Raw genomic sequence first — 26,534 nt, forward strand, 5'->3', positions numbered from 1 at the left:
ACCTACGGCCCTTCCACCCCTTCCCCCTAACCCACCCCGACCCTCCGCGGTCACCCTCCGCACGCGCGCGCCTGCTCCCGAACGCCTAGAGAAGTTAATTTCCAGGATAATCGGCACCGCAAAGGGTGTCGTCGTCGTCGTCGCCGGTGGTCGATAAGGATCAGAGGCTCACCGCCGCCACACGCCGTGTGTGTGTGTGTGTCTCAGTGACCGACCGAACCGCAGCGTAGGTCCTTTATCCTGTGCGCGCGCGGTGTACGTGCAGCAGCACGGCACGGCGATACAGCAAAAAAAACAAACGTGCAGGATGCAGGGTTTCCGGTTTTTTTCTTCCCCTCCCCCCCGCTGCACCACCAAAGGAGGAGATGCGGAACAGAGGCACCTTCGCTCCTTCGGGTGTTTCGCCTTCGTCGCCAATTCGTCGTTGCCTTTTGAACAAACGTCGCGATCGCCAACAGCACTTGCAACTGTTTTTTTTCGGGTATTTTAAATACCCAGGTTGTTTCATAAGTTTCGGCGTTTCGTAACAGAGGGTTTGGCTAACCTAACTTTTTGATATGTTTTTGGGACACATTATTCGCACGAACGATCTGTCAATTCCCTAATGCCTGGAGGACAGCAAAAATGATCCCAATAATAAAACCCGGTAAAGATCCGACTCAACCGAGTAGCTACAGACCAATAACCCTACTTAGCTCTCTAAGTAAAATCTTTGAAAAACTACTCCTGACACGCATTATAGAACATGTGAACTCAAATAACATTTTTCCAATCCAGCAGTTTGATTTCAGACCAGGTCACTCAACAACATTACAATTAACCAGAGTTTTAAACCATTTAAGTAAAGCTAAAACAGAAGCCAAATCAAGTGCCATCGTCTCTTTAAACATAGAAAAAGCATTCGATAGTGTTTGGCACTACGGACTGCTACAAAAAAAATGCATAAACTTAATTTTCCACTATACATTCTAAAAATACTAAAAAGTTATCTCAACAGCAGAAGATATAATGTACTTGTCAACAACACGCTCTCTGCATCCTTCTAATGCTCCAGCTGGTGTCCCTCAAGGAAGTATCCTTGGTCCTTCCCTCTATAATATATTCACGTCCGACATTCCAAAAACAAGAGCGTGTGAAGTGGTAATTTATGCTGACGATACAGCCCTTATATCAACAAGCAAGGTAACCAAAACAGCGATTAAGAACCTACAAAAAATCGTTAATTCCTATAACATTTATTGCAGCAACTGGAAGATAAAAATCAATCCATCGAAAGTTCAGACTATATTTTTCCCATATAAATTCAGCAAACGAGTTGTTCCCCTACCTGGACAAAATATCGTTATAGATAATCAAAATATATCATGGTCTCCTCACCTCAGGTACCTGGTGCTACTACTGGACAATAAACATAACTACCGTCCACACTTAGAAATGTTACATAAAAAACTAGACATACTCATCAAACTGCTATACCCATTAAAACTAAACTTTCCAAATAAACCTCCTTATATATAAAACAATTTTCCTCCCTCTTTTAACCTATGCCTCTTCTCTGTGGTCGCATTGTTCCGAAACTAACTTCCAATCAATACAAATTAGACTGAATAAAATTCTCAAAATGATGGAGAACACCAACAAATCTCGTCCTAAGCCTCGCTGGTACGCAAAGACTATCGTTAGAAATTAACAAACTAAACGAAAGCCTAATCAATAGATGTAATAATTCTATCCCTTAAACAATACAAGACCTAATTATCTGAAGTTTATAAAGTTAACTAGTTGTAAGATGTTTGTAGTTATTAGTTATTAGTTATAAGTATGATATAATGACTCAATGCCACGTGGCATTATTACATGTTAATCTAAATAGATTTTAATCGAAATATTTTCATTTCAATCATTTTGATACTTTAGAAATATTAAATAGCTGCAATCCCATTGTGGAATATTTCTGTACTCTTATGTAATCAAACATTTCTGTATAATAAAGATCCAATTTTGAGTTTAAAAAAACGATCTCTCAATTAGTTCTTCGTTTACCCAGCCATTAAACATCGACTTGTCGCTGTATTTTTTTTTAATGGAAAAATAAATCTCGTGCTTGAAGTTTTCGGTTTTTAGAAGGTTTAAAAACGAAAGAAATGTATGAACGAATACAGAAAGTATATGAGGACCCTTAACCTTTGCAGTACAGTTAAAAGATGGGTTGCTTAATTTACACGTGGGCCGTACGAACCTTAAAAACGATCCACATCAAGGGCGTTCCAAAACAGTAGCATCACCTGAAATCGTAGAAAAAATACAGGATATCGTATCGGATAATCGTCGAATGGCTGAAAGAGATTTAAGTATTGTGTTTGCTGAATGCCGTGCAAACAATGGATCCTACATTCGAATCGGAACATTTAGAGCGGGTGTTTCTCGGCAAGATTGTTGTAAAAGAATAAAGTTGACTTTGCCCGTCGATTCATCACTATGGATGAGGTTTGGGTCCTGCACCGAAACGAGAGAGGCCAAAGAGTGTCTTCGGCTTCGGACGGAATCGCCCAAGAATCGCTCAAGATCATTTTGACGGTGGCAAAAATCTGAGAATTAAAGTTCGAATTGATTGGAGTATCGGCACCGTATTCGACCAAGTGGACCGGCCCCTAGCGACTTCCATCTGTTTCCAGCAGCAAAAAATAACTACCCTGAAATTGTGTTTTTCTTGCCGAACGCACAAAAGCTATTGAACAACCCAGTGTGCTGCTTTTTTAAATATTTTGTACGGTATGCACATATTGTTTTCCTTAACGATTGACTGTTTAAACTATTGTATGCCGATGATCTACTATTCTGATGGCTCTGTAGCCGACGGTAGCAAACCTGACGGTCCTTTGCCATATGTTGATCGATCGATCTTTGTATAGGCCATTAGAGGCGAATTTATGCATCCATGCAAGTGTATTAATTTCCAGGTTCAACCCTTAGGCTGTGGGAATGGATTCTCGCTTCTAATATGCCCATTAGCCAAAATACGAAAGCCGGAACACTTTACTGATTTCTTGGGTTAAAACTAGGGCTTAACTTTCCGTCTTGATCGACCCTTGCTTGTCTCCCCTTAAGCTGTAAGTCTCTCCTGTAGTATTAAGGTCAATAGTACAGCGCCGAATCTTTTCGTACTATTTTAGACTCTCGGCAATGACAATAGCTAGCACATTGTTTGCAAGAGCATAATTAAGAAGTATTCCTCATTCATTGGGCTATCCAAAAAAAGTCGGTCGCGCCCAAAAAGAAGGAAACCATCAGAGTCTGACCGTCCGGTTATCTGAGAGATCTTAGATTCGAGAGGTTTTTTTTCACTTGGAACCTCGTTCATTTCGCGTCTTTTACACCCGCAGTTTGGGCTATTAGCTGGTGTTTCTTGGTGTTCGGGCTACATTGCTGCATTGAAAGAACTGATTCCTGGGGTTTCATTAGTTCGCTACATCGTTGTTACACAGAGAGTCTGCTTGTCCGATAATTCCGCTTCGGAACCTCGGAACTCTCGGGCGTTGGCGAAGGGCGAAAGCCGGGCTCAAAACGCCCAAATCACCCCGGGTTTCGGGTGCAGATTTTCGATGCGCTTTTTGCGCCGACCGACCGACCGAGACGTAGCCCAGATCCAGAGGTACCTTCCGCAAATCGAATCTCCGGCCACGCACAGAAAATCGTTTAAATGGAGTTTCCCATTAAGGGAACATATTTTAAAGGTATTGGGAAAAAAAGGACGGAACTGCACGTCGTTCGGCTGCACGCCACCGCAGAGTTTGCGGTGACGCTGGCCAATCGCCCGCGTCCCTGGTCCCGCTTCCGGTCCGATATTCCGGTCCGGGAATATCCTTGCGGTGGAATATCTGCCCGCGGTTCGGTTCGTGTATCGCTTTAAAATCCCGTTATTAGTCCTCAGCCCGGACGCGTGCGGTGCCGGGCTTTCCCCCTGCCTCTCGCGCCTCCCCTCGCCCTGCGCCCGCCGGAGGTTGTCGAGATGGGGTGAGTCCTGGCGCCCGGTATCAAGATTGACGGCACGCGTCAGTGTTCCGCGCGGTTTCGGCGAGTGAAATAATTATGCCAGATTTGGCCCAGGAACACGCACGGGTGCCGCCCCCACCCTCCCCGTCCCGTCCCACACTTTCCGGAACCGGAGAGGGGTTCCCTACTCCATTTATCCTTTTGCGATATATTTAGCCTTTTCGGTGTGCTGCCGTTTGCCGGTGGTTTGCGATCCTTTGAAGATGTGTGCGCCCGCACATGTGTGTGTGTGGGTGTGTGTGTGCGTGCGTGTCCTATTTTTTAAGGATACACGGTGTCAATCCCGAGCCCCGGGGCCGAATCCCGGAGAGGCCCCGGGAAAGGAACTCCCGGTACCGACCGACTCCCGGCTACGCACCCCACACCCCCCTACCACCTACCACCCCCGCATCCTTCACCACCCAAGGACACCCCAACGGCACCACAGGTCCTTGGAAGATGGAACGGAAAACCCCGATAAAATCATCTCCCGGCGCCCGGCGGCGGCGGCGACGGCTTCTTCGTCCTTGGAAGGCTGACGCTGGGACGAGGACGGCGGGGTAGGGGGTGGCTGGCGGGGCAACGAGACAATAAAACAGTTCGATGATTTATTGTCGTTTTTCAACTTGCGCGACTTTATCAACATTATTTATGTGTGTGGCCGGACGGACGGACGGACGGGGAGGGGGGGTTTCCTTTCCGATTGTTCCCGAAATTCGATTTGTGGTCACGGTAAAGGGAGCTGCCGGGGGCTGGGGGGGGGGGAGGTTTTTTGCGGCTTCCTCTCCCTTCCTGCCAGCCCCGGGTCGGTAGGGCCGCTTCTTTTCTTTTCGTTTTCTACGCGAGGCGCGAGGTAAATTAAAATGTCACAATTGTGACACAAAAGTGACACCGAAGTGGCACGGGAGGGGAGGTTGTTGAGGTGCGGGTGCAGGGAGGGAGAACACAGGGAGAACAAGGGACGGATGCCACACACAAACTAGCCGAAACATCAATCGCCCGAAACACATCGACACAGGCCCGGCTCAGGTCCGGGGCCCCTCAGGGCAGAGTGAGTGGTGGGGGGAGAAGGAGTGCGAAGTGCATACGCCGGCTGGAGCCAATACTCATCCACTGACCCCCCCACATACCGCGAGAAACGAGACGACTATGGGTCGCGGAATCGCCAGGACTCGCCCCCAGAACGGATGGGGCCCCCTGGCTAACATCCTGCAGTTGTCCATCCTGCAGTTGGACTCGTCCGGGCCCGAAGGGAGGGCAGGAATACACGAGGGCGATGGCCTCGAATCGATTGACAACTCTACAACAGAATACTGTAGGGTATAGGGGTGATCCATCTAGTGCCGCAGGATTTCGAACTATCGATTACTTGACTTTTAAAACGTTTGAGACTTCTTCATTCTGGAAATTGTAAATATGGCAATGATCTGGCGGCCCATCATCATCGGTCCATTTTGTTTCAAAAATGAAGAAAAAGTAACTGGTCGATGCCTTCGATACTACCCGAGAAATGCTGGACTGATTGTGATTCTTCGATGAAATTGAACCAGAAAACTTGGACAACATTTGGAGTTTCAACAGGAGAACAACTACAAGGAATTACCAGGAACACCTTGAGGAAGCCTGATCAAGCCTTCAAATCACTCTGTTAGTCTCGTACGCTCGCAGTTTGGATCTCCCACCGGTTGGGAGCCCACAGATCTCAAAAAATCGCCTCGAAGATCTTCGTTCGATCCCCCGATAGCAGACCATCGTGGAGGTAGACAGTAGCTGCTGGATGGGCTGGGTGAAAATCCTGAGTCTGACACCCCCGGGATGAAACCCGAAGTGATGAAAAGTCCTTCCGACAGCCCTTCTTCCCTGTAGCGGGAGGGGTGCGAAACCAAAATAAAGAAAGCAAACACACGGAAACCGCTCCTGTTACGTCACCGCCGTCCTCGGAAGCGGGTATTCAGACGGGGATTGAGCAATGAAAAGGATACTCCGGAGTTGGGAAGGGGTGGCAGACCCGGCAGTTCGCGGCCTGTGTGATGAGGAATAATAACATTTAATCATCGCCGACGACCCTTCCGAGCGCGGTCAAGGATTTCCCGTGGCACGGGTGGACTTTAGGCGTTCGCCCGTATAAATTGATATTTTATTCAAATCGGCCGGCCGTTTAACGGTCCATCGGCCGACACCTCCGCCGGTCAGTGACATCCTCGGGAGAGGGCCCGGGTTCCGGGTCAGGGAACAAATTGGAACGGTCACTGAGTGAGGTTGGGAGGCCTCGCAACAAGACACCGACGCGCGGTTCACCGGGTACGGGTTCCGGAAGGCTTCCGGAATTAATTGCCGTGGTATCGCGCGTTCCACGAGTCTATCAGCCCAAAGCAGTCTTTCGTGTCAGGTCACGATCAGGTACGTCGTTAGTACAGGTATAGCTCCAATTGGAATCATTTCCCAACCAGACAACAAGATCTGCTGATTGATTGGTCTTGGTCTACAAGCTCGTCCTCCGCAGCCGTGGCTCTCAAATCGTTTACAGACCTCGAGCTCGGTGACGACTCACGACTCGCTCACTCTCTACTAAGGAGCGCTACGTGGAAAGACACTCACGAATCCCTGCTCCTACATCTCTATAGCTCCGTATTAAACTGAAGTAGGAACTGTCGGCTGAAAGCAATTTCTAAAAGGGTTCCACTTAGCGACAGCACACACACGGGACCAACCGTTTATCCGTTTGGGGAACGGTTTGTCATTGGACTACACGCGTAAAGGGGAACTACCTAATGGGGGAATAGCTAATAGACTAACGACTAACGAACATAAATTTTTACGTATAATTAAAGAATGAAACATGTCATAACTGCGCTGTCCAAAATAGTCGTTTCGAGTTGTTCTACCTTTCAGAACCCGAAGGTTCTACTGGAACGGACGTAGATCGACGCCTCGCGAAGAATCCTCCAAAGTCCTCCAGGAATCCCGGAATTTTTATTTTAAAACTTGTTTGGGATTCCGCCGTTGCGATGCGATGCGGGTGCCTTACGTGTGGAGAATCGAAAGTGAAATCTACGTCCGAGATCTGGCTGACCAGCTTGAGTGACCCCCTTGTGGGCGTCAGAAAAGTGAAATGTCGATTGAGACGCAATAAAACATGGGGCAAAGATTAGAGGAACGAGACGCTTCGGCAATGTGGTAAGCCGAGTGGCAGGGACCGTTAAGGGTTCTACGACATGTTACGGCCAATAACCTCAACCCGTGAAACATTACCGAAAGCAATAAACCGCATCAAGGCACCGTCGGACTAACGACGTCCGACGAACGAACATTACTCTGGATGCTGGAGGCTCATTCGACGTACGCGGCTCTAGGCAGATCAGGAGCTTAAGGCAGCTCGATGAAATCGAAATAAACAAGAAATTGCGCTGGTTAGACGCTTGGTCTACGGAGCAGATCTGTGTGGTAGCAGCCGATATCTGCCATTGCTGCCACTTCTCACCTGAGTTAACCGGTTTCGTCATTCCAGCGATTATCGACATCGGCCCTGATAACGCGAAGATTATGCACTTTACACGCTACACGCTAGGCAAATCGCTCCCGATATGCCTATTAAATGTTTACACTCCTTCGCTCAAGATAAAACACGACTGGAAAGCGAACCATTTCTATGGCCTACGCAAAAAGTGCGACAGACGCCACAAATATGAGTTTAAGCTCGCTTTGTGCGACTTTTAAGCCCGTTTTTCATGCCACTTCAAGTCGTTTCAACCAGAAAACGGTGTTCCACCATTAAACCGAGTCTAGACGAGCGATAAGTGACGCGAATGGCTGCAGGTTGATCAATAATGCATTCCGGCAAGGAACCGGGCCGATTGGCAGTTCCAAATTTACGCGTCCCAACGTTGGAGCAAGCGTTTATTAATCAATAATTTGTTTCATCGTTTTGTAACGCCCAGCACAGTTAGTTGAGGGAAAGCATTTTCAATCGCATTGCGCCACCGACTGCTGGCGCAAGTTTATAGTTTGTTATAGTGCAATTTGTTCTGAAGTTTCTAGAAGTTTCTTTCTATGTCGAAAGCCACATGTCGGCCAACCTGGTGTCAAGCGCGTATGTTATGAAAGACCTCGCTGCAGTCCTGATAAAAGAGCTCTAGCCTGTGATTAAGATTCCTGTTTTTGATTTCTCTATTTATGAAGTAGTATAACTTCAACACATTTCATTGCAGCATTCAATGTTTGAGGTTGAAAGAGCAAGCGTTTGGATCTAAGTGGACTCCTTAATATGTTTGTGACTGGTTCCGGGGAATTTCAACTTTAATGTCGGCCCCCGGAAAGGCTGTACGGCTGATAACATCGGGTTTTGGGACCATTTATTTTACTCTTTAGATTTTGGAGCATTCAGCTTTTTGATTTTCATTCAATGTACACTATACATGCAGGATTTTCCTTTCTTTCAAAACTTTTTTTTAACAGGAGTAACCAGGTCTCGAAGAGAGACGATTTTAAGTTATCGTTCTGGGCGCCCTTCTTGGCGATATCGGCATTTTAAAGCTGTGTGTGAGTAGATGTGTATACATATTATTCGATTTTTACATTTGCCCTTCATTTGTGGAAATGGCGTCGAAACAATAGGAGCACCGTATTAAGATATTGCACCGTCAGCGCGAAAAGCCGAATTACTCGCACGCCAAGTTATCGAAATCATTGGATGTGGCTAAATCAACGGTCACCAATGTATTAAAAGTATTCGTAGAACGTTTGACGACAGTCAGAAAGACTGGATCAGGTGGAAGTCGGAACCAGGAGACCGCAAAAACGACGAAACGAGTGATCAGTTGTTTCAAGTGGAATCCCAAACTCTCCGTCCGAGAAGCCACAACCAAGCTGGAAGTATCGTCTACATCCGTGAATCGAGCTAAAAACGTGCTAGTCTGACTACCTATTCCTATTCCAGGCTATCTATTCTTATGGTTTAAAAGTGGCATTTACATTGCGGTCCCGATCGAAAAATCAACTCCAGGCTATTTATATCCGAGAGTCCCTAAATAAACGTCTGTTGCCTTTCTCAAAAAAGCACAATAGTTCCGTACTGTTTTGGCCGGATTTAGCATCTTGTAATTATGGGGAAAAGGCCATGGAGTGGTATGCCGTCAACAATGTCCATGTGGTGCCCACAGATATGAACCTCCCCAAAAAGGTCAAAGCTATGCCCAATCGAAAAATATTAGGCCATCATCAACCGGAACCTCAAAAAGACTCATAAAACAGTTGTCAGTGAGATGGAATTTAAAAAACTGGAGTTTTTCAGCAAAGAAAGCGACCAAGAAAACGGAGCAAGAGTTAATGGAAAGAGTAAAACGAAATGTTCGGCAATTCACATTCCTTAAGACAGCGGACTGGATAATATTTTTTTCCATATTCTATATAAAATGAGCTTTCAAAATAAATATGACTTTATTTTTTAGTAATGTTTTGGACTGATTTGCGCATTTTTTTGTTTGACTCGTTTTTGTCCGTAGCACCCTTTATCATCGAGTGCTTAAAAGAATAATCAAAGCTCCAGAGCCTTCAGAGCTTTCAAAATATTCGAAGACAGTCCGCGGTAAGTCCCGAGGGTGACAGGAAATTATGTTGGATAATTTACATCCCGATTTACCACAATGCCGATTGACATGAAAGTCACAAGGCCAATGTGTGGTTGCTGGGTATGCAACCTTAACAAAAATTATTACAAGTTTTGCCTATTTCGTTAATCTTAGAAGACGGAACGGACTTGGCAATTGCCATGGTTGAGGATTCGACTTTCTTTCCATCTAGGCTAAGGAACCGAATGCAATTAAAACAATAAATAAAAAACGCACGAATCGTTCGGGCAGTCGGGCAGTTCAAATTGTTCGGGCAGCCCGTTCGAGCAATCTATTGCACGGCAGCTGTGTTGCGTGCAAGTTCAATTGTGCACCATCAACGTAGCGTACAATGGACGTTGCGCGCAATGTAGTGTGGTTGAAAGCAAACAAGCGGCCCGGCGTGGGTTTCATAGCACATGGGTTGAAAAGTCCAGAGCCCAGAAATTAATAAATAACTTTTATTGTTTTTTCTGTTGAAGCGGAGCCTTTGCGAACACCTTTCAAGCTTCTGCTTTGCTTGAACGATAGTTCTTCTCACTGGGAAGCAGTAGTAAAATTAAAACACGAACTGACGTTTGATCCATGTTTCGGAAAGTAATAAAAGTAGAGTCACTCTTAGCATGAAATTTATTCTTCTCATATTTTATGAATTTTTTTACAGTTTTCTTTTGAAGGTGTCAACTGAAAAATCGAAGAAGGTAATAAGACTAGCCCCATCTATGTGTAGAGTTCTGGACTTTTCAGCCCCTGTGTTGGTTTTCCACGCTTCGGAACCCGGCTCAGCATGAAACCCGCTGAGCATGAACTTCAATCTCAGCTCGACCCCCGTGTCCCGTCCTTCCCTACAAACAACCACCACACAGGCACACGCATAGACGAGGTGGGAGCGCATCGTTTCCCGGAAACCAGATGTTCGGTCGTTCGGTTCGACTTCGTCTTCGCCTCCTTCTGCCGGTGACTTCTTCAGCCTGCTGTGTCCCTTGCCGGGACTTCACAGGCGAGAGATGAAAGGCGACGGACCGAAGGCGACCAAAGAGTAAAGGCGCAATTCGTCCCGAGAGCGGACGAATTGCGCGCTTGGCTGCTGCCGTCGCGCAAACTCAAAGCAAAATAAAGTCCCACAAAGAAGTACCGACCGCCCGACGGAAGGATGTTTTCCCAACGCCTATCGGCGAGACACTTGGACACATTTGGTTATTGATCCCGAGGCGAGCGCTTTGTTCTGACGGCAACTTCAAAGCGGCAGACTGAGCAGACGATCTCGCAACGATCAAGCGGACGAGATCAAAGTTCCAAATCCGTCCTGTCGGACTTGTCATGCGGAGTGTCTGTGTTGTGGCTAGGTCCAGCTATTCCAGTAGCGTCTGGGAGCGGATAGCCCAGACTCCAGAGAGCTAGCTGGTCGGTTAGGGCCATGTCGTTGGGTCCGATCCATGAGCTCAATTCTTCGCGTGGAACTCGTCCCAGTAGTGGGACGTGGGCGTCTCCTTTGGCGGGGTTTCTCGCCGTGGACCTCTCAAGGTGAATGCCGTGTAGTTGTCTGTGGTGACGCCCTGCCCTGCATCCTGGTGCTCATCCATCCTTGCTTAATCGAATGCGAATCCAGACACGGCTCCTATATGTATGTTCTTGAGGAGTGAGGGGCGCACAGTAGCAAAGTAGAACTAGGTTTCTACGGTCATCATTCGTCGACATACACACGGAGACACCCACACGCCTACGCCACGTCACGTATCCAGCCAGCCATGGTGGAGGTTGCGAAAAGGGTGCATCGATCACCTTGCGGCGATCCTTCTCCAAAATTTTGTGAATGATCGACAGCCGACAGCCGGCAGTCAGGTGACTGCCTCTGCCCCCGCTCTTTGCCACCCACTGATCGCCAGCCCCCCTCCCCCCTCCTCCTACCCCTCACCCATCGTACAGAGCTATATGGCGGGCGGCAAGAAGGCGACAATCGCGCGACGCGACATATGGGCCGCAGGCGCAGTCCGATCACGTACAGCGTGTTCCATTCAATCCACCACACCTCCCACCCACCCAACCACTGGCCGCCCTTTCACGGGTGCCTCCCGTCCCCTCGCGCCCTATCCCCGGGCCTATAAAGGCAGGCGCGGCGTAACCAAAAACGGTGTTACGCGGTGGCCAAGCAGCTGCGCTAAGCACATCCCATAACGCTGCCCACAAGGTACCCCCCAACGAGGGGTGGTGCGCTGGCAGATGGCCACCCCACCACCCCACCCTACCTGCTCAAGTAGCCCCCCACCGCGCGGCGAGCGCAGCGACGGCGATCGATTGATGGCGCGGCCGCGCCACAGACGCCATATCTAGATCGTGCGCGGCGGAAGCGTAAATCCTCTTCCACACACTGCCACCCCCTTTTCCACCCCCTTTCCAGGGACCTCCCAGCACACATTCCGATGCGTGCCGCGGCCACACACCGGGGCCAGCGCGGCCTACAACTCGGTGGCCAAAAAAATCGAATCGAATGGAATGGAAAACGACCGAACAACTTCAAACCAACCCACCTCCTCCCTTTTTTTTGCTTCCCTATCACCCCCCACACCCCTCTCTGTGGCAGTAACATCGCGAACGCCTCGGGCCATTTTTTTGCGGTTTTATATGTTGTCACATTTTTATTTCATGTTTTATGTTACACATCGAAAGCGATCTCCGGCTGCTCAGGTTTCTCTCTCGTCCTCTCTCTCTCTCTCTCTCTTTGTGTCGTTAGGATGCTCCGCTTTCGCTCTCGCACACTCACGCCACACACGTTAGTAAGGCACTGCAATTTTCTTGCGCGCTTTCTCCGATTTTATAGTTTACTTAGGCGTCCCGCATCCGTCCCCAGTCGTCCAGACAGGAGGAGGGACGGGAGCCACGTGGGTGCTCATGGCACACACACACGCTCGTACATCTTAACATTAATATGCAGCTCTCGAAGCAGCGATTCGATTCGATCGATTCGAAATTTCAAATCCATTCCGTTTGCGCGCGTTGTTAGTACTTTCGACAGGAACGACAACAACGGGGTTGTTACCTTTTATATTATTACTATTATTGTTCTGTTGGCTCTCGCACTCCTTGTTAGTATTTACACAGGGCCCCAGCCCCCGCGCTGCCTGCTTTTGCTGCGGGTCCCCTTCCCTTTTGGCCACCATTAGCGCGCCAGCCGTCCTATGCTAAATAATTATGCTCTCACTTTCGATCCCACGCGCTGGAGGGTCCTGGAGGGTCCTTCAGGGTCCTCCGTGTGGCGACCTATCTCCCCCTCTCTCTCTCTCTCTCTCTCTCTCTCTCTCTCTCTCTCTCTCTCTCTCTCTCTCATACACGCTTCTTCGTTGTCCTAATGCTCGGCTTAAGCCCTACCAAAAAGCGAACTCCTCAAAAACGGCGCCCGCGCGCCTGCTGCTAGGCGGAACACACACCTTTTTTTTGCTGGTGTCCCTGCTGCTGCTCCTGCTCCTGCTGCTGCTGCTGTGTGTGTGTGTGTTTCGAGCAGTTTTCCGTTTACACATTCATCGATCGGCAGCCAGCATTTGGGGGGGCCGGCCTGCTGCTGCATTTGCTGCTTCAGTAGTGTCGCTGCACGTGGCAGGCGGGAGTTGCAGGCGGCAGTTGCCCACCACCACCACCACCAACACCAGTGCCCTTCGGTGGATCGATCGATTCCTCGATGTACAGGTTGCCGACCGTCGGTTGGCCTCGCGATTTTTGGCAACACTTTTCGTCTAAAAGCAGAGAGCAGAGAAAAAGAAGAACAGAAACGGGAATTAAATTATGGCACACCAAACAAAAACCATGATAAGTTGGGTGAGCGGTGGCGGTGGGGTCTGGGTGGTCTCGAGACGTGGCCGGTACCTCGTCGGGCCTGCTGTGCTGTGGGATATGGGCACCCCATCCCCCACGGTTTTGTTCTTATTTTTAGCGAATCAAAACATTCGACTCACGTCCGAGAGACTAACCGATGTCCGAAACTAACCACGTCCAAGACTAACAGAACCGCCGCCACGTCGCTTCTTGTTGTTTTAGTGCACCGAACGCCCAGTCCCAGGAGGCGTTGGGGTGCATTTGCACGGCCCCCGGGGGTTGCATATTGCATATGCCGCGAGTTACCGGGGCCCGTCGCACCATGTTTATTTGTTCTGGATATGGGGCCAGCTAGCCAGGCGCACTGCGTTGCTGACCGCAAAGTCGACCAGTTGCCTCAGCTAAACAGGGAACGTCGTGGGAATACGCGTGCGTGCTTGATTTGAGACGCCGAAGAATTCCCGGGCCGCCCTAGAGGTCGAGTGCACTCGCACTCACTAATGCAAACAATTCTACGAAAAGTCCTGCTGAGATGACTAAGACCAGTTCACCGGGATATTGAGCTAAGGCTTTGTCCGGACAAACCCAACCCAAAGTTTTGCTGAGCTCTGGCCTGGACAGTTCGTTCGAATCTCCGCGAATCTCGAATCTCCGAATCTCCATTTCTGGTTCCGTCGGTTCGACAAAAAAGTCCAAACCAAAAAGCCAAGCTTCAGGGTTGGATACAAGAAGCAAAGTTGGAGGGGGTTTAGGGGTTAAGTCCGAAGAATTGGGGTAGGCAACTTCCTAGCCATGGAATTAAATTTCGCCTTGGAAACTACAGCACGGCTAAGCTTAACATGGCCGTTGGTCCGTTCTAATCATCATTAATAAAACGGAACACTCCCTTTCTCATAAGAACACAGGCGTCCCAAGTAAAGTCGCTCCCAGAATCGCCATGTTGCGGAGGTTCTAAGACCTACGGCAATCAATCCAATTACAGGCTTATTTATTTTCTAGTTTCGAAAAGAAACTTTCAAAACACACGTGAAAACTTAAATTTTTAAGAAAATGTTTTTTCGTTCATTTTTAATGGCTCGGCAGCATAAACATCGATCTTTTGCGTAACGTCGAACAAGAAAAAGTCCAACGGGGCGTGTCAAATCGCACAATGCTGGTGGACAAAACGTACTCCCAACAACGCGCGAAATTGTACGATTTCGGGTCGGATTTTCAGTGCTCCAGATGTGGCCGTCAAATGAAAAATGTGCCTCGTCGCTGAAGAAAAGGTTTTTAGTTGGAAAAATTGGCGTTTTCGAGGGGCGCCGCTTTTGTCGTAAATTTTTCATCACTATGGTTCTGTTGTGAAGCAAATTATTTTCAGGTAGACATTCAACTTCGTATTCGCGAAAAACTGTAAAATGCCCCCGGCCCTGTGATTTCGGAACTACTCGAAATGGACGTGACGTTTTGGGGCCAGATGTTTCCAAACACATCTGCCACTGGTATGGCGGTAACATTTGCCAAGTGGACGACGACGACGATCATCGGGGAGCTTGGGGCCTCTAACATATCTAACTACTCGAATGAAAGTATTGTCCGAAAAATCCTTCATCGAACCGAATAAGACATTTTTTCCCAATCCCAATCCCATTCTCAGACGATGGAAAATGGGGCGTCGTTTGGGCAACTCCTAATATTTTTGCAAGCTCTTTTTGTGCGTCTGACGATCTCGAATCTCGATCGAGCGCAATGATGCCAATTGTTCATCATCAAACCATTTCAGGTCAGCCAGCAATGGTTGCTCTCAATAGTCTTGATCGTAGCATCGGTACCATCGATTTTCTTTCGATTGAAGGAATGAGGAAGGCACTCCCTTCCCGCAAAAACACTTTGCCGACGGTCATTTTGACCAGTGTGGTGACAAGGGTTATTTGGTTATAAAAACAAACGGCTTAATATTTTTCAATGTTTCAACTTTTAATTAAAAGGTTCATTCACGACATTTACGAGGGCTGATCAAAAAATTAAACTTTTGAATTTCCGCGGGCTACGTACATCCGATTTTCGATTTTTTTTTTGTGGCGTTAGGTTGCTGCATATGTCAGTGACTTACGGTAAAAAGTTAGGCCATTTTGAGTAATCAGTTAATTTTTAACAGCTGTTTTGTTTGGAGAAGATTTGGCCCATCGTCGATTTTTCTGTACTCAAAAAGTAATTGAGTTGGTAATTTTTGTTTTGGAAAACCGAAAATCGGATATACGTAGCCCGCGGAAATTCAAAAGTCGCGAATAATTTTGATCAGCCCTCGTAAAGTGGCTTTAGCATCACTGGAGTGTTGTTTAGGACAAACATTCGGGCGGAAACCACGATGTGGTAGCAGGAGCGTAACAGTCAATTTTGGGTTTCCCACAAAAACGCTCGTTTGTGACGGATTGCTTCGGGCAAATTGCGCATAACTTGCAGGAAATATTCTTTATTGAACGTTCTATCCTTTAGCAACAATTCATGATGCTACCACGACCCTGCAATCGAAGAAATCTGTAAGCACAACTGTTCACATTGGACCAAACTTGGCTTTTCAATGTTCACATTCCTCGGCCCTCTGAAAAAAATTTGAACCACCGATAAGCGCTGCTTTTGGTCTTAATAGCTTCACCATAAGCCACAGTCAACATTTCAATTGCGTCCACGGCTTTAATTTCGGTTTTCTCACACAATTTGATAAAGATTCTTTGCCATCCATTTTTTGGAAGAGACAGAAATCGACGATGGACCAAATCTTGTCCAAGCAAAACAGCTGTCAAAAATGAACTGACTACTCAAAATGGTCTAACAAAATGGCCGAAAATCGTATACACGTAGCCCGCGAAAATTCAAAAATTGCAAAAAATGTTGATCAGCCCTAGTATGTATAAAATATAACTTTTAGTTGCAGAAAATTGTCTCAAATCTCATTCCATTGAAGCTCATGCTCCACCTCGGTAGTTATGTTAATAGTTACGTAATAGTTATGTTAACGGTTGTAATAGTTACGCGAACCAACCAACCATCCATTGCTCCTCCTCCTCTAGACCCAAACTCGAATTGCTATTGCCGAGATAGAACCAAGTGGTGGACTTTCGACCAAAATTATTTCTCATAAAAAATGCATCTTGAATGCACCTTTCAAACAAAAGTTCAAGCATCGAAAAAGAGTTAGCCGTTTGTTTTTTCAAACCACATAATAACAGTGTATCATATATGGTTCACCCTCACCGTTTTGAAAACGGTAGTATATCTATCCCAAACCAAAAACACCCCTACTCCGTCAGATGACGTAATGACAGTAGCTGTCAAACACACATTTTTCATTAAAAAAAAATTAGTGACATTTAGTGAGTAATGTTGTAAAATGGCACGAATTATTTCAAAGTCCTGATATGTAAAATCATCAAATCGCTCACTCCGATCGAGTCCATGACTCACAACAGTGACAGCAGCAGACCGGCAGGAGGATTCCTGTGGGTGTTCCACCCTTGATGTCACCAAGCGCGCGGAGCAAAACAAACGCAACGCGCGCACGCACCGAGCACCGAGCGCACGCACCGGAAAATCCCCGGGAAAAACGGGAACGGAACCAACAGTCCAGCCCCCGTTAACTTCCGCCGCCAGCGTTGGCGGTAAGGTAATGGCGCGGGGGGCCCTTAGTTGAGCTGAAAATCGATCACCATCAGCCGGCCTCTCTATTTTTAAACCACTCTCCCCGCTGTCGCTGTCAGATTGTGTGCCTGTGAGTGTGAGTTGGGGGAGGAAGTCACGGCATCCGAGTCGGGGCTATACGTGTGCTACATTAACTTTGTGACCACTCCGACCCCGACCCCGACCCCGGACGCCACCATCTCGGTCGCCGCATCAGTTGTTGACGGGGCTACGGAATAGTTTAACACGTCCACAGCGGACCCGAACCCGGGACTTGGACTCCCGACCCGATCAACGTGGTGGTTGCGGAAAACAAAACACGCAGAAGGAGCACACAGTGGAGAGCGGGGTAAACTATGCCTGAAGCCGCCAACAACTATGTTTGGTTTGCTGCGGCGGCTGGTGGCGCATTGCGGTCACACGGCAGCAGCAGCAGCAGCTGCGGGACCGCTACACCGGAGCTGTGCTACAAATTATGCAACGCGCCAACGCGCGAACTCCCTGACGAGCGTCCGCGAAATAAATCCCGGCCACCGGGACCTTCGGGTTATTCGGAGCGGAGGAGGACCGGACGGACGATGATTTATGGGTGGTGGCCGGACGGCTATAAACCCGGCGCCCAGGGACAGTAGGGACCTCCAACGGTCACCGGGGAGGTCCCTGACTGGTTTGGTCGAAAGCGAAGACTCGAAGGAATAGAATGGACGCGTCGGTTAGAAATCGGTCCTCGGTCCCGCGGGAGAGCCGGAGACGCAGCAGGGACACTCGAGGCCAAGTCTGAGACGTGGACCCCCTGGAAGCTGGATTTCTAGTCCCTCGCTAAAACAGCGCCGAACTGTCCCCACTGTCAACTCGCCAGACTGCGGTGGGCTGGGCATGTCATGAGTCATGTTGCATTCGAGCCGATCGGAATCGATCGGAAGTGAACCGGAAATCCAGATATTCTACGGGAGTCCCAGAGAGTACCTACCGAGTAGCTGGTCCAGGTAGACGCACCGCACCTCGATCGGCTGGCTGGCCGGGCGCAGCCGGTGGCCGTCGATGTTTTCCAGCATGATCGGGCCGCTCTCGATTTGCTGCATGCTCGCCAACCGGCTCACCACCTGCACCGACAGCGCTTCCATGTCTGCGAACGAAAAGAAACGAAAACCAGAAACGAAAGAAACGTAAACAAAGTGCGGGCGGCGCGCAGACAGAATACTTATTTCCAAAAAGCGAAGCAGAAAGAGCGTTTTTCTTCTCGGTCTACGGCGGCGGCTACGGACCACCGGCTCCGGCAACTCCAGGGTGGCGGAGTCGGACCCGGACGGAGTCGGACGTGGGAGCGCAGACGTCTGACGTGCCCCCTCATCATTAATAGGTTCGAACCCGGGGTGCGACCACCAACACGAGTAGAGAGTTTGGTAAACGGTACTAGGGTCTAGGGCCAATCTAGTGTTTGGATTCCAATTACTTGACGTTTCGAAACGTCAAACTTCATGTTCCGAAATTGTGCGAACATTTAGTACAAACATTGATATTTACGAAATACGCTGACGGAAAATTGTGAACGGGAGATTCTAAAATGGTACTCAACTCAAACTGTACCAATTTCCACCTCGGAAGGTTATCTTGGGAAGCAGAACTGTCATTCTAGGGGGACACCGAAAATCTCCGCACGTCGTGCAAGAGAAGCGAATGCATCCCACCGTCAACGAGTGACTGGGTTTTCGGGTCCGGATCGCTCGTCGGGGGATCGCTCAAGAAACAACGGAGCGGCTGCCGATTGGCGGCTGCTACTGTTCGGCGCGAATGGCGCAGTTTGTTTGAAGGCCGCCGACGACGACGTTTCTGGCGATTTCGCCCAGCTTGTGCGCGCTAACCTCTCATCCGCAAAAAAACCCTGCGCGAACCTGCGCCGTGTTCCAAAAAAAAACAGGCGTGTGTGGCAGGCGACCAAAGCAAATAATAAATCACGGATCCGCGTGCGCGCCTGGCTTTGGGAACGTGCAAAATATATGCACAACACATGCGCGTGTTTCGGGCTCCTTTTTGCGTTGCCGCGCCCGCCACACACCGCCCGCAATACTGATTTATTAGCGTCGAACGAACGACAGACAGAGAGAGAGAGAGAGAGAGAGAGAGAGAGAGAGAGAGAGAGAGAGAGCGGGCGAACGGATGGAGCGAAGTACAGAGAGGGACCCGTTTTTCAATCCAAGTCAACGGGTTGCTGATCGTGTCTTGGTCCGGAGATCGTTCTTGAAATCTGTTCTTCGGCGTGAAGCGGGCAGAGAGCGTGAGAGAGAGAGAGAAAGAGAACGGGAAGAGGGGCTCGATATTTTACGCGACCCAGGCTCAGCAGCTCAGCAGCTGTTGGGCCGTGTTCAGGCCAACGGTTTTCCTGGTACCGAGGCCCATCCGAGTAGGGCCTCCCGGAGTAGGTCGGTCGCCGTGACATCACCGACCGACCGGCTTTTTATTACGCAAAACCGCACCGAACGCCACCGTTTGACAACTGTCAAACGGTCAACCTACACAATGGGCGCAGATGTGTATCAAAAACGCGGCCAATCTGCTGACGATGCACAAAATGGTCGCTAACGCTAACAAGCCTTAGCTGATCCGCATTACTGAACCGAATCCCAAAACCGTCCGAACAGCAGACTAACGTCCGAACCGGACCTTCCAAGGAAAAGCCCCTAGTACCTAGTAGTTCTAGGCCCTTCCTGAGCGGAGGTCCCATACGGGGTTCACCTTTTTGGTGTATCCGTATTCTTCAAGAGTATTCCCTCATCTTGTCGGAAGATAAAAATCCAACACCAGAGGTTAGTTTGGAGCTCACGCCGGTCTTGATTGGTTGGTGAAGTTTGATTGCGAATCTGAAGCGGTTGGTTGCTGCAAAACTGTAGTCCAAAAGTCCAACTATACGGGGATGGATTTCAACAACTTATGCCGGAGGCTTTCTAGAATCGGCCTAGAAGAGGGTTAGCATCAGGGTTTTGGGGGGGATTCGTAAGGGATTTTGGTTTGTGGATTACTTGCGAACTACCGTATTTTTCCGTGTAAAAAGTAAAAAGCAAGGGTAGTAAAAATTTTGTCTCCTCTATACATACAAATGTGACCTTTTAGGTACATATTTTATGGTATTATTGAATAAATTATGAAATGAAACATTTGTTAGGAATATAATTATCCATACAATATTGTTACATGTAATATACACCTAAATTTGGGGGTCTTCTATCTTATATACATTCTGTCAAATAAGTACCGGGAATTTGTGATGTACAAAAAATGCATTTTTTTTTAAATCACAAATTTCCGGATACTTTATTGTCACAATGTACCTCCTCAGAGAGTGACAATGAGGAGTACATTGAACAGCAATTAGAGAATATCAATTTGTCAGACAGCAGTGAATCTGAGTTTGAAGATTATTACGAAATATAACATACTAATATGTCTTTTGCAATGTATACGCATTTTATCTTTAGTCTACTTTAGAATATTTATAGAATATTTAGAATAATACATTATTATCATTTGGTGTTTGTTGGATATCACATATCTGAAAAATGTATAACAAAAACTTTTTTTCCAATTTTTTTCTCTTAAAATATGGGTGCGCGTTATACACGGAAAAATACGGTACTTGCAAACAGCCTGTAGCTATAAGTTAAAAGTAGGATAAAATGACTCAATGCCACGTGGCTTAGCATATAATTTAAACAGAGTTAAATCGAAAAATACTACTTATACTGGTAAAAGCCACACTTTGGAATATTATTGCAACCTTCAGCTGAAGGAGAAAGATTCTTATAAAAAAAACCCGGGGTTTGCAGAAGAAAAAAATCCTTTTTTTTAGGAAAGGGAAAAGCAAAGGAAAAAGAAAAAGCAATAGAAGAAAAAAGAGAAAAAGGCACCCTGCCCCAAGAGCTTGTTGACCGTGGCAAAGATCCCTGAATTAAAGTTGAGAATTGTTGGAGTGTCCGTACCGCATTCGACCGAGTGTTTGCCCATCCCTAGCGATATCCATCTGTTTCCAGACCCAACAAAAAATCATACGCGGAACGCGTTTTTCATCAACTGATGAGATCCCAACTACCGGCTCTGGAAACGTATTTTGCAACCCCCTTCTAGATTTTCTGTGCTTTTCTTATCGAACGCGCAAAACTCACTCTCAGTACGTAGTATGGTTAAGGAAAACGTGAAAGACGTCGTGCCGCCGGAAAACAGGAACCAAACGTAGCTCGGCGAACTGTCTAAACGGCAAAACATGAGAAACGAAAGCACGAAACATGCAAACGAAAACGGGGAAGAAAGAGACACAGACAAAGAGAAGCAGAGCGGAGAAGAAACGGGGAAAAGCGTGGAGAAAGCGAACGGGTCGCAAAAGGGAATCGAACCCCCATAAATTCAAAAGGCAGCAGCAGCGACGGAGCACGCGCCGCAGCTCATTGATGACTTCATTGGCGCGCGCGCGTGGCCATCTACGGTGGGGGAGGGGGTGGGGTGGGGGGATTGTGGGACCCACGGAACGTGATCCGGCGAGAGCTTCCGGACACGTGTGCACACGCGCCCACACGCACTTCCGGGAGACGCTCGATCGCGGAATGTTCGCTCGATCGGTCGGGAAACGCGGCACGCCCTATTTCCGTGTTCCGTGCGCGAGGCACTACTTCCGGTTCCGGATGGGTAGGGGGGAGGGGGTGGGTACGTACCGGCGTCGAAGTGCTTCTCGATGCGGCGCCACTGGCGGCTCTGGTTGAGGGCGACGCAGGCCCCGGCCAGCAGGAACAGCAGGCAGCCGATGATGGCGAGCAGCAGCGACGCCACCTGCCAGTCCCACAGGATCTCCTCGGTGCTGGTGGCGCCCCCGGCCGGCACGGCACTGTACTGCACGTGCGGGTCGCCCGCCCGACGACCGGCACCCTCTTTCCGTCGCTCCTTTCGTGACAGCAGGAAGAGAGTGAGAGAGAAGAGCGGGGTCAGCTCCAGGAAACTGCGGCGCTCCAGCTTCAGGACCTACTCACCTCCTTCCAGTGGTGGTTCCGGGTGCGCACCACGGCGATTCCGTTACCGTCGGTGCCGGCACCGCCCCCACCCGCCCGCTCCTGCTCCTGGAGCGCGGACGAGGAGCGCACGAGCCGGAAGTCGGCGGCCAGGTCCTTCATCGTGCCGCAGACCGTGTTCATGTAGTCCTGGCAGGGCCGCAGCACGACCTGGTGCTCGGCGCACACCCGGCACGGGACGCACTCACCCACGCTCGGGTCCAGCCAGCTCTGGCGCGGTTCACACACCGCCCCCCACGCTACCCCGGCTCCGCCCGCCAACGTCAGGACCACCAGCAACAGGCGGCAGGCGGCTGGCACGGAGCACGACACCTTGGACGATCTGCCTTTGTCGGGCGGCATACTCTCCTTAAGCGCTCTCCTATCTGTACGGACCTACGTCTTCCTTCTGCTCACGTTCCGTCTCTCTCTCTCTCTCTCTCTCGGTCGGTCGATCGGTCGGTCGGTCCTTCGGGGGTCGGAAAATGGGGAAAAGAAGAAATAATCACCGAAACGGAAACCGATGGAAACCGTGGAAGGGGCCCGAGCCCAGCTGTGGCTATATGTGGAATGTTAAGTACACGATGGTGAACCCATCACCACCGCACGGAACGGAAATGCAGCTGCGGCCATTACTGTAGCCGCAACAGTCGTTACGACGTGTACCAGTCGTTACTCTTCTCTGTGGTCGTAATGAAAAACTAACTTCCAGTCAATACAAATCAGACTGAATAAAATTCACAAAATGCTCCTCACAAATGATCCTTAATTTACACTCTGGAGAACACCAACAAATCTTGCTCTAGACCTAGAACAAACTAAATAAATGTCCAAATCAATAGATGGAATAATTCAATCTATCCAAACCCAATTCGAGAGCTAATTATCTTAAATAATTTAACGTTTATGAGTTGTCAGATGTCGTTGGTTATTAGTTATAAGTAGGATCTTCTTCTTCTTTGGCGCTAAAACAACTACCTCGAATCGAAACCATGGCTGGTTGAGTGACAACCGGTCCCGGGATTCGAACCCCGCCCAGCTGCGTTGACAGCGACGAGCGTTCCCGACTGCTCTGTCTAGCGGAGCTAGTTATAAGTAGGATAAAATGACTCAATGCCCACCTCCATGCCATATATAATTTAAATAGATTTTAATCGAAACATTTTCATTTAAACCATTTTGATACCTAATACTTACAAAATAGCTGTAATCCCAATGGAGAATATCTCTGTACTCTTATGTGATCAAGCATTTATGACTAATAAAGTTCCAATAAAAAAAATCTCGCCGGTCGGCAGAAGGTGGTGGTAGCAAGAGGTGGGTATGTAATCGAGAACAGCATCTCGACCCCTCGATGAGGGTGCTGTTCAAAAAGTAGTAAAGCCTGTCCCACTTGGGAATCGGGAAAAGAAGTTGTAAATTTTCTTGCAGCCCCTCTGGTGGTCGGATTTTAAATGTTTCGACAGTTGTGGCTTTAGTAAATATTTCACTTTCAGTGTTGAAAGTTTCATCTTGGTACGCGAAATTTATAGAAGAGTCATGCTTAATGGAACACGAAACTTTGGATAATTCTGCGTGGTCTGCTTTAATAACACATTACAATCCGCACAAAATCTCCTCCACAAGCTGTCTACGAAAATGCCCACTGTTCTTTCTTTGCATGTAAGCATCCAAACAGGACACTTGAAGCAAACTCTAGCCGCAAAAAAACGCACTATAAATTCCTTACGAGATGGTTCTGATACGTGAAAATTAATTTTGGACCGCTCTTCCTGGACCAAAGCTTTATCTCGCCACGGCACGGCAATTGCGCCCTGCACTCCGCTGAGGTGGACCTCCAGAAGATTGTGCAGAAAATGATGGCGCGCATTCCAAAGAATATTCGCGATTTCATCCGACGACCGACAGAATAAATTTTTGACATTCATCTCTCAAAGTAGACAATGAAATACCTTCATTTTGACACCTTGAGACGTTTCTCCTAAGTCAAACCAACCGGGAGATAGAGTTAATTTAATTGTTTGCCAGGCTTTAAGACATTTGAATTTTCGCAGGCTATTTATGTTCGACTGTCGATTTTTTTGCGTTAGGTTGCTACACATATCACAAGCCACTTACTGGTGACGAGTTCGGCCATTTTGAGTAATCGGTCAATTTTTGACAGCTTGGACAGCTTGGTTTTGCTTGGACGTATTTTGGCCGAACGGCCAAAATGGTTCTCTTTTTCCAAAAAAATGGATGGCGCAGAATCTTTACCAAATGTAGTGTTAAAAATGAAATTAATAGTGAGGGGCGCATTCGAAATGTTCGACTGTGGCTTATGGTGAAGTCGTTTTTGGCCCGAAGCATCGTTTATCGGTGTTTCAAAATTTGCTCTGTTCTCTGTTTTACCTGTTTCCAAAACTCAAATGACCGCTTCGTGGTCAATTAGTTTTGGAGACAAGACACCAAAAGCCGTTGGGCCAAAAATTGTCTGCTGTCCAAACATTGACTAATGACTCAAAATGGCCGAACAGCACCGTCTGCGGTTCGATTCCCGGTGAAGGAGAAAAACACTTTTACACACACACGCTCATCATCTTCTTCGTCTGTCAACCGACCGCGCATTTTTGACCTTCAACAGCATCTCGCTCTCTCTCTATGTCTTTCCTTTCATTTGACAGCTCTCTGACGCTTACGAGGCGAAATCTCCTCTTATGCGTTTCAATCTGTGCTTGGGGTTCGCGGAGTCTCCGCGATGATAGATCGGACTCTCGGCTCCAGTTGTTTGCTGGTGGTTGATAGGGTGTTAAAGGCACGCTCGCTGACGTCAATTGAGGTGATGTGGTGCGGCAGAGCACTATGCACTTGAAGCGGTTGAGCGGTGGCCGCGGTGTTTGTGCGTGCCCGTGCCTGTGTGCATGCTACCCGCGTAGCCGCGCAACTCCGGCTAATTAAATCTTCCGCTGTACACGCATCACGCTCGCGTGCGCACTCGGTGCGTATTTTGGTTGCGCCGAACTTCACCGACCCGAGTGCAAGGAGACTTCTGCAAGGTGTGTTTACACATCGCCCTCCCGCCTGCCAATCGCCGTCGCTCCCCCACCGCGCGGAGCTCATCCCTCTCTCTCTCCCTTCCAGGTTGTTGAGGACATGATGGAGACTTGAGCAAAAGACGTGTTTCCAGCGGGAATCCGGTAGTAGGCTGGTGGAGGCTTGGCCCCTATGGAATTGAACTAACACAGCACTGCCACGGAAAGCGCTACTGACATTGCCTGACACTCCTCCCTTGATGAGGCTCTTTCTCTTTCCTTTCTATCTTGCTGTTTTTCTCCTCTTACTCTTTCTGTTTCTGTTTCCTTTTTTCTCTTTCTCTTTCGTTCTTTCTATTTCTTTTTCTCTTTCTATTTTGCTCTTAAACTTTGGCCCTCTATTTCTTTTTCTTTTCCTCTTTTCTTTCTCTTTCTCCTTCTCTTTCGCTCTTTCTCTTTTGCTCTTTCTTCTCTTTTTTCTCTCTCTCTCTGTCTTTTTCTTTTGCTCTTTCTCTTTCTATTTCGCTCTTAAACTTTCTCCCTCTCTTTCTCTTTCCTTTTCTCTTTTTTCTCATTTTCATTCTCTTTGGCTCTTTCTTCTCGCTCTCTCTCTCTTTTTCTCTTCGCTCTTCCTCTTTCTCTTTCTCTTAGCCCATTTCTTCCCTCTCTTTTTCTCTTTCTTTTTCTCTTTCGCTCTATCTCTTTTTCTTTCTTTTTCTCTTTCTCTCTTTTTCTCTCTCTTTCTCTCTTTTTCTCTCTCTCTCTCTTTCTCTCTCTGTCTCTTTCTCTTTCTGTCTCTCTTTTTCTCTCTCTCTCTTTCTCTCTCGCATTCCGTTGGGCCCATTTTGAGGACGGTGTGCCGAGCCTCTTGCGGTTCGCTTCCTGCCCGGACACACATCCGCCGGAAACGGCCGCACCGTACCGTACTGCACGCTTTCCCCCATTCCCCGCTTCGTCGTAGATCGCTTTTGGAAATGCGTATGCGGGGCCGCGGCTGAGTGTAAAATCAGAGCGCACCCGGCACAGGCGGTTGAGCGTTGAAGCGGAAGGACCGGAAGCTCTCCGGCAGAGGCATGTGTGGCCGAGAGAGGGCTTGAGAATCGCTACCACCATCTGCTGTGGTGATGGTGGTGGTTGTGTTGGGCGAGCACCGCGCCCCTGGTTAGCCCTTTTTTATATGCGCCCGCTCATAACGTAAGCCAAACACCAAAACAGGGGACACAGAGAGACAGGAAGACAAGGCAGCAGTGCACAACGGGGGGTGGTACAGCGCGTCCTCTGCCTCTCCTTCTTCTGCTGCACCTTCATCAACGTGTCGTCGTCTTGTCTCTTTCGTCGTCGGTGCGTGGGATCTACGTTTCAACGGGCGCGCGCGCGGCATATGTTTA

At 48.4% G+C, this 26,534-nt stretch overlaps 1 protein-coding gene across 1 annotated transcript in view; it reads right to left on the bottom strand.

Moving 5' to 3' along the window:
* Positions 1–12,310: 12,310 nt before the first annotated feature.
* LOC131213578 (tumor necrosis factor receptor superfamily member wengen) overlaps positions 12,311–26,534 on the bottom strand; it is a 15,077-nt gene continuing 853 nt past the window's right edge. The window contains exons 2-5 of the mRNA XM_058207646.1: positions 22,118–22,604; positions 21,806–22,031; positions 18,076–18,231; positions 12,311–13,366 (exon numbers count right to left, since the gene is read on the bottom strand). Of these exons, the coding sequence (XP_058063629.1) occupies positions 13,209–13,366; positions 18,076–18,231; positions 21,806–22,031; positions 22,118–22,498 (921 nt within the window). The 5' untranslated portion in view covers positions 22,499–22,604 and the 3' untranslated portion in view covers positions 12,311–13,208. The remainder of the gene's footprint in view (positions 13,367–18,075; positions 18,232–21,805; positions 22,032–22,117; positions 22,605–26,534) is intronic.

The sequence above is a fragment of the Anopheles bellator genome, chromosome X (assembly GCF_943735745.2).
Source record: "Anopheles bellator chromosome X, idAnoBellAS_SP24_06.2, whole genome shotgun sequence".
NCBI classification, from domain to species: Eukaryota; Metazoa; Arthropoda; class Insecta; order Diptera; family Culicidae; genus Anopheles; species Anopheles bellator.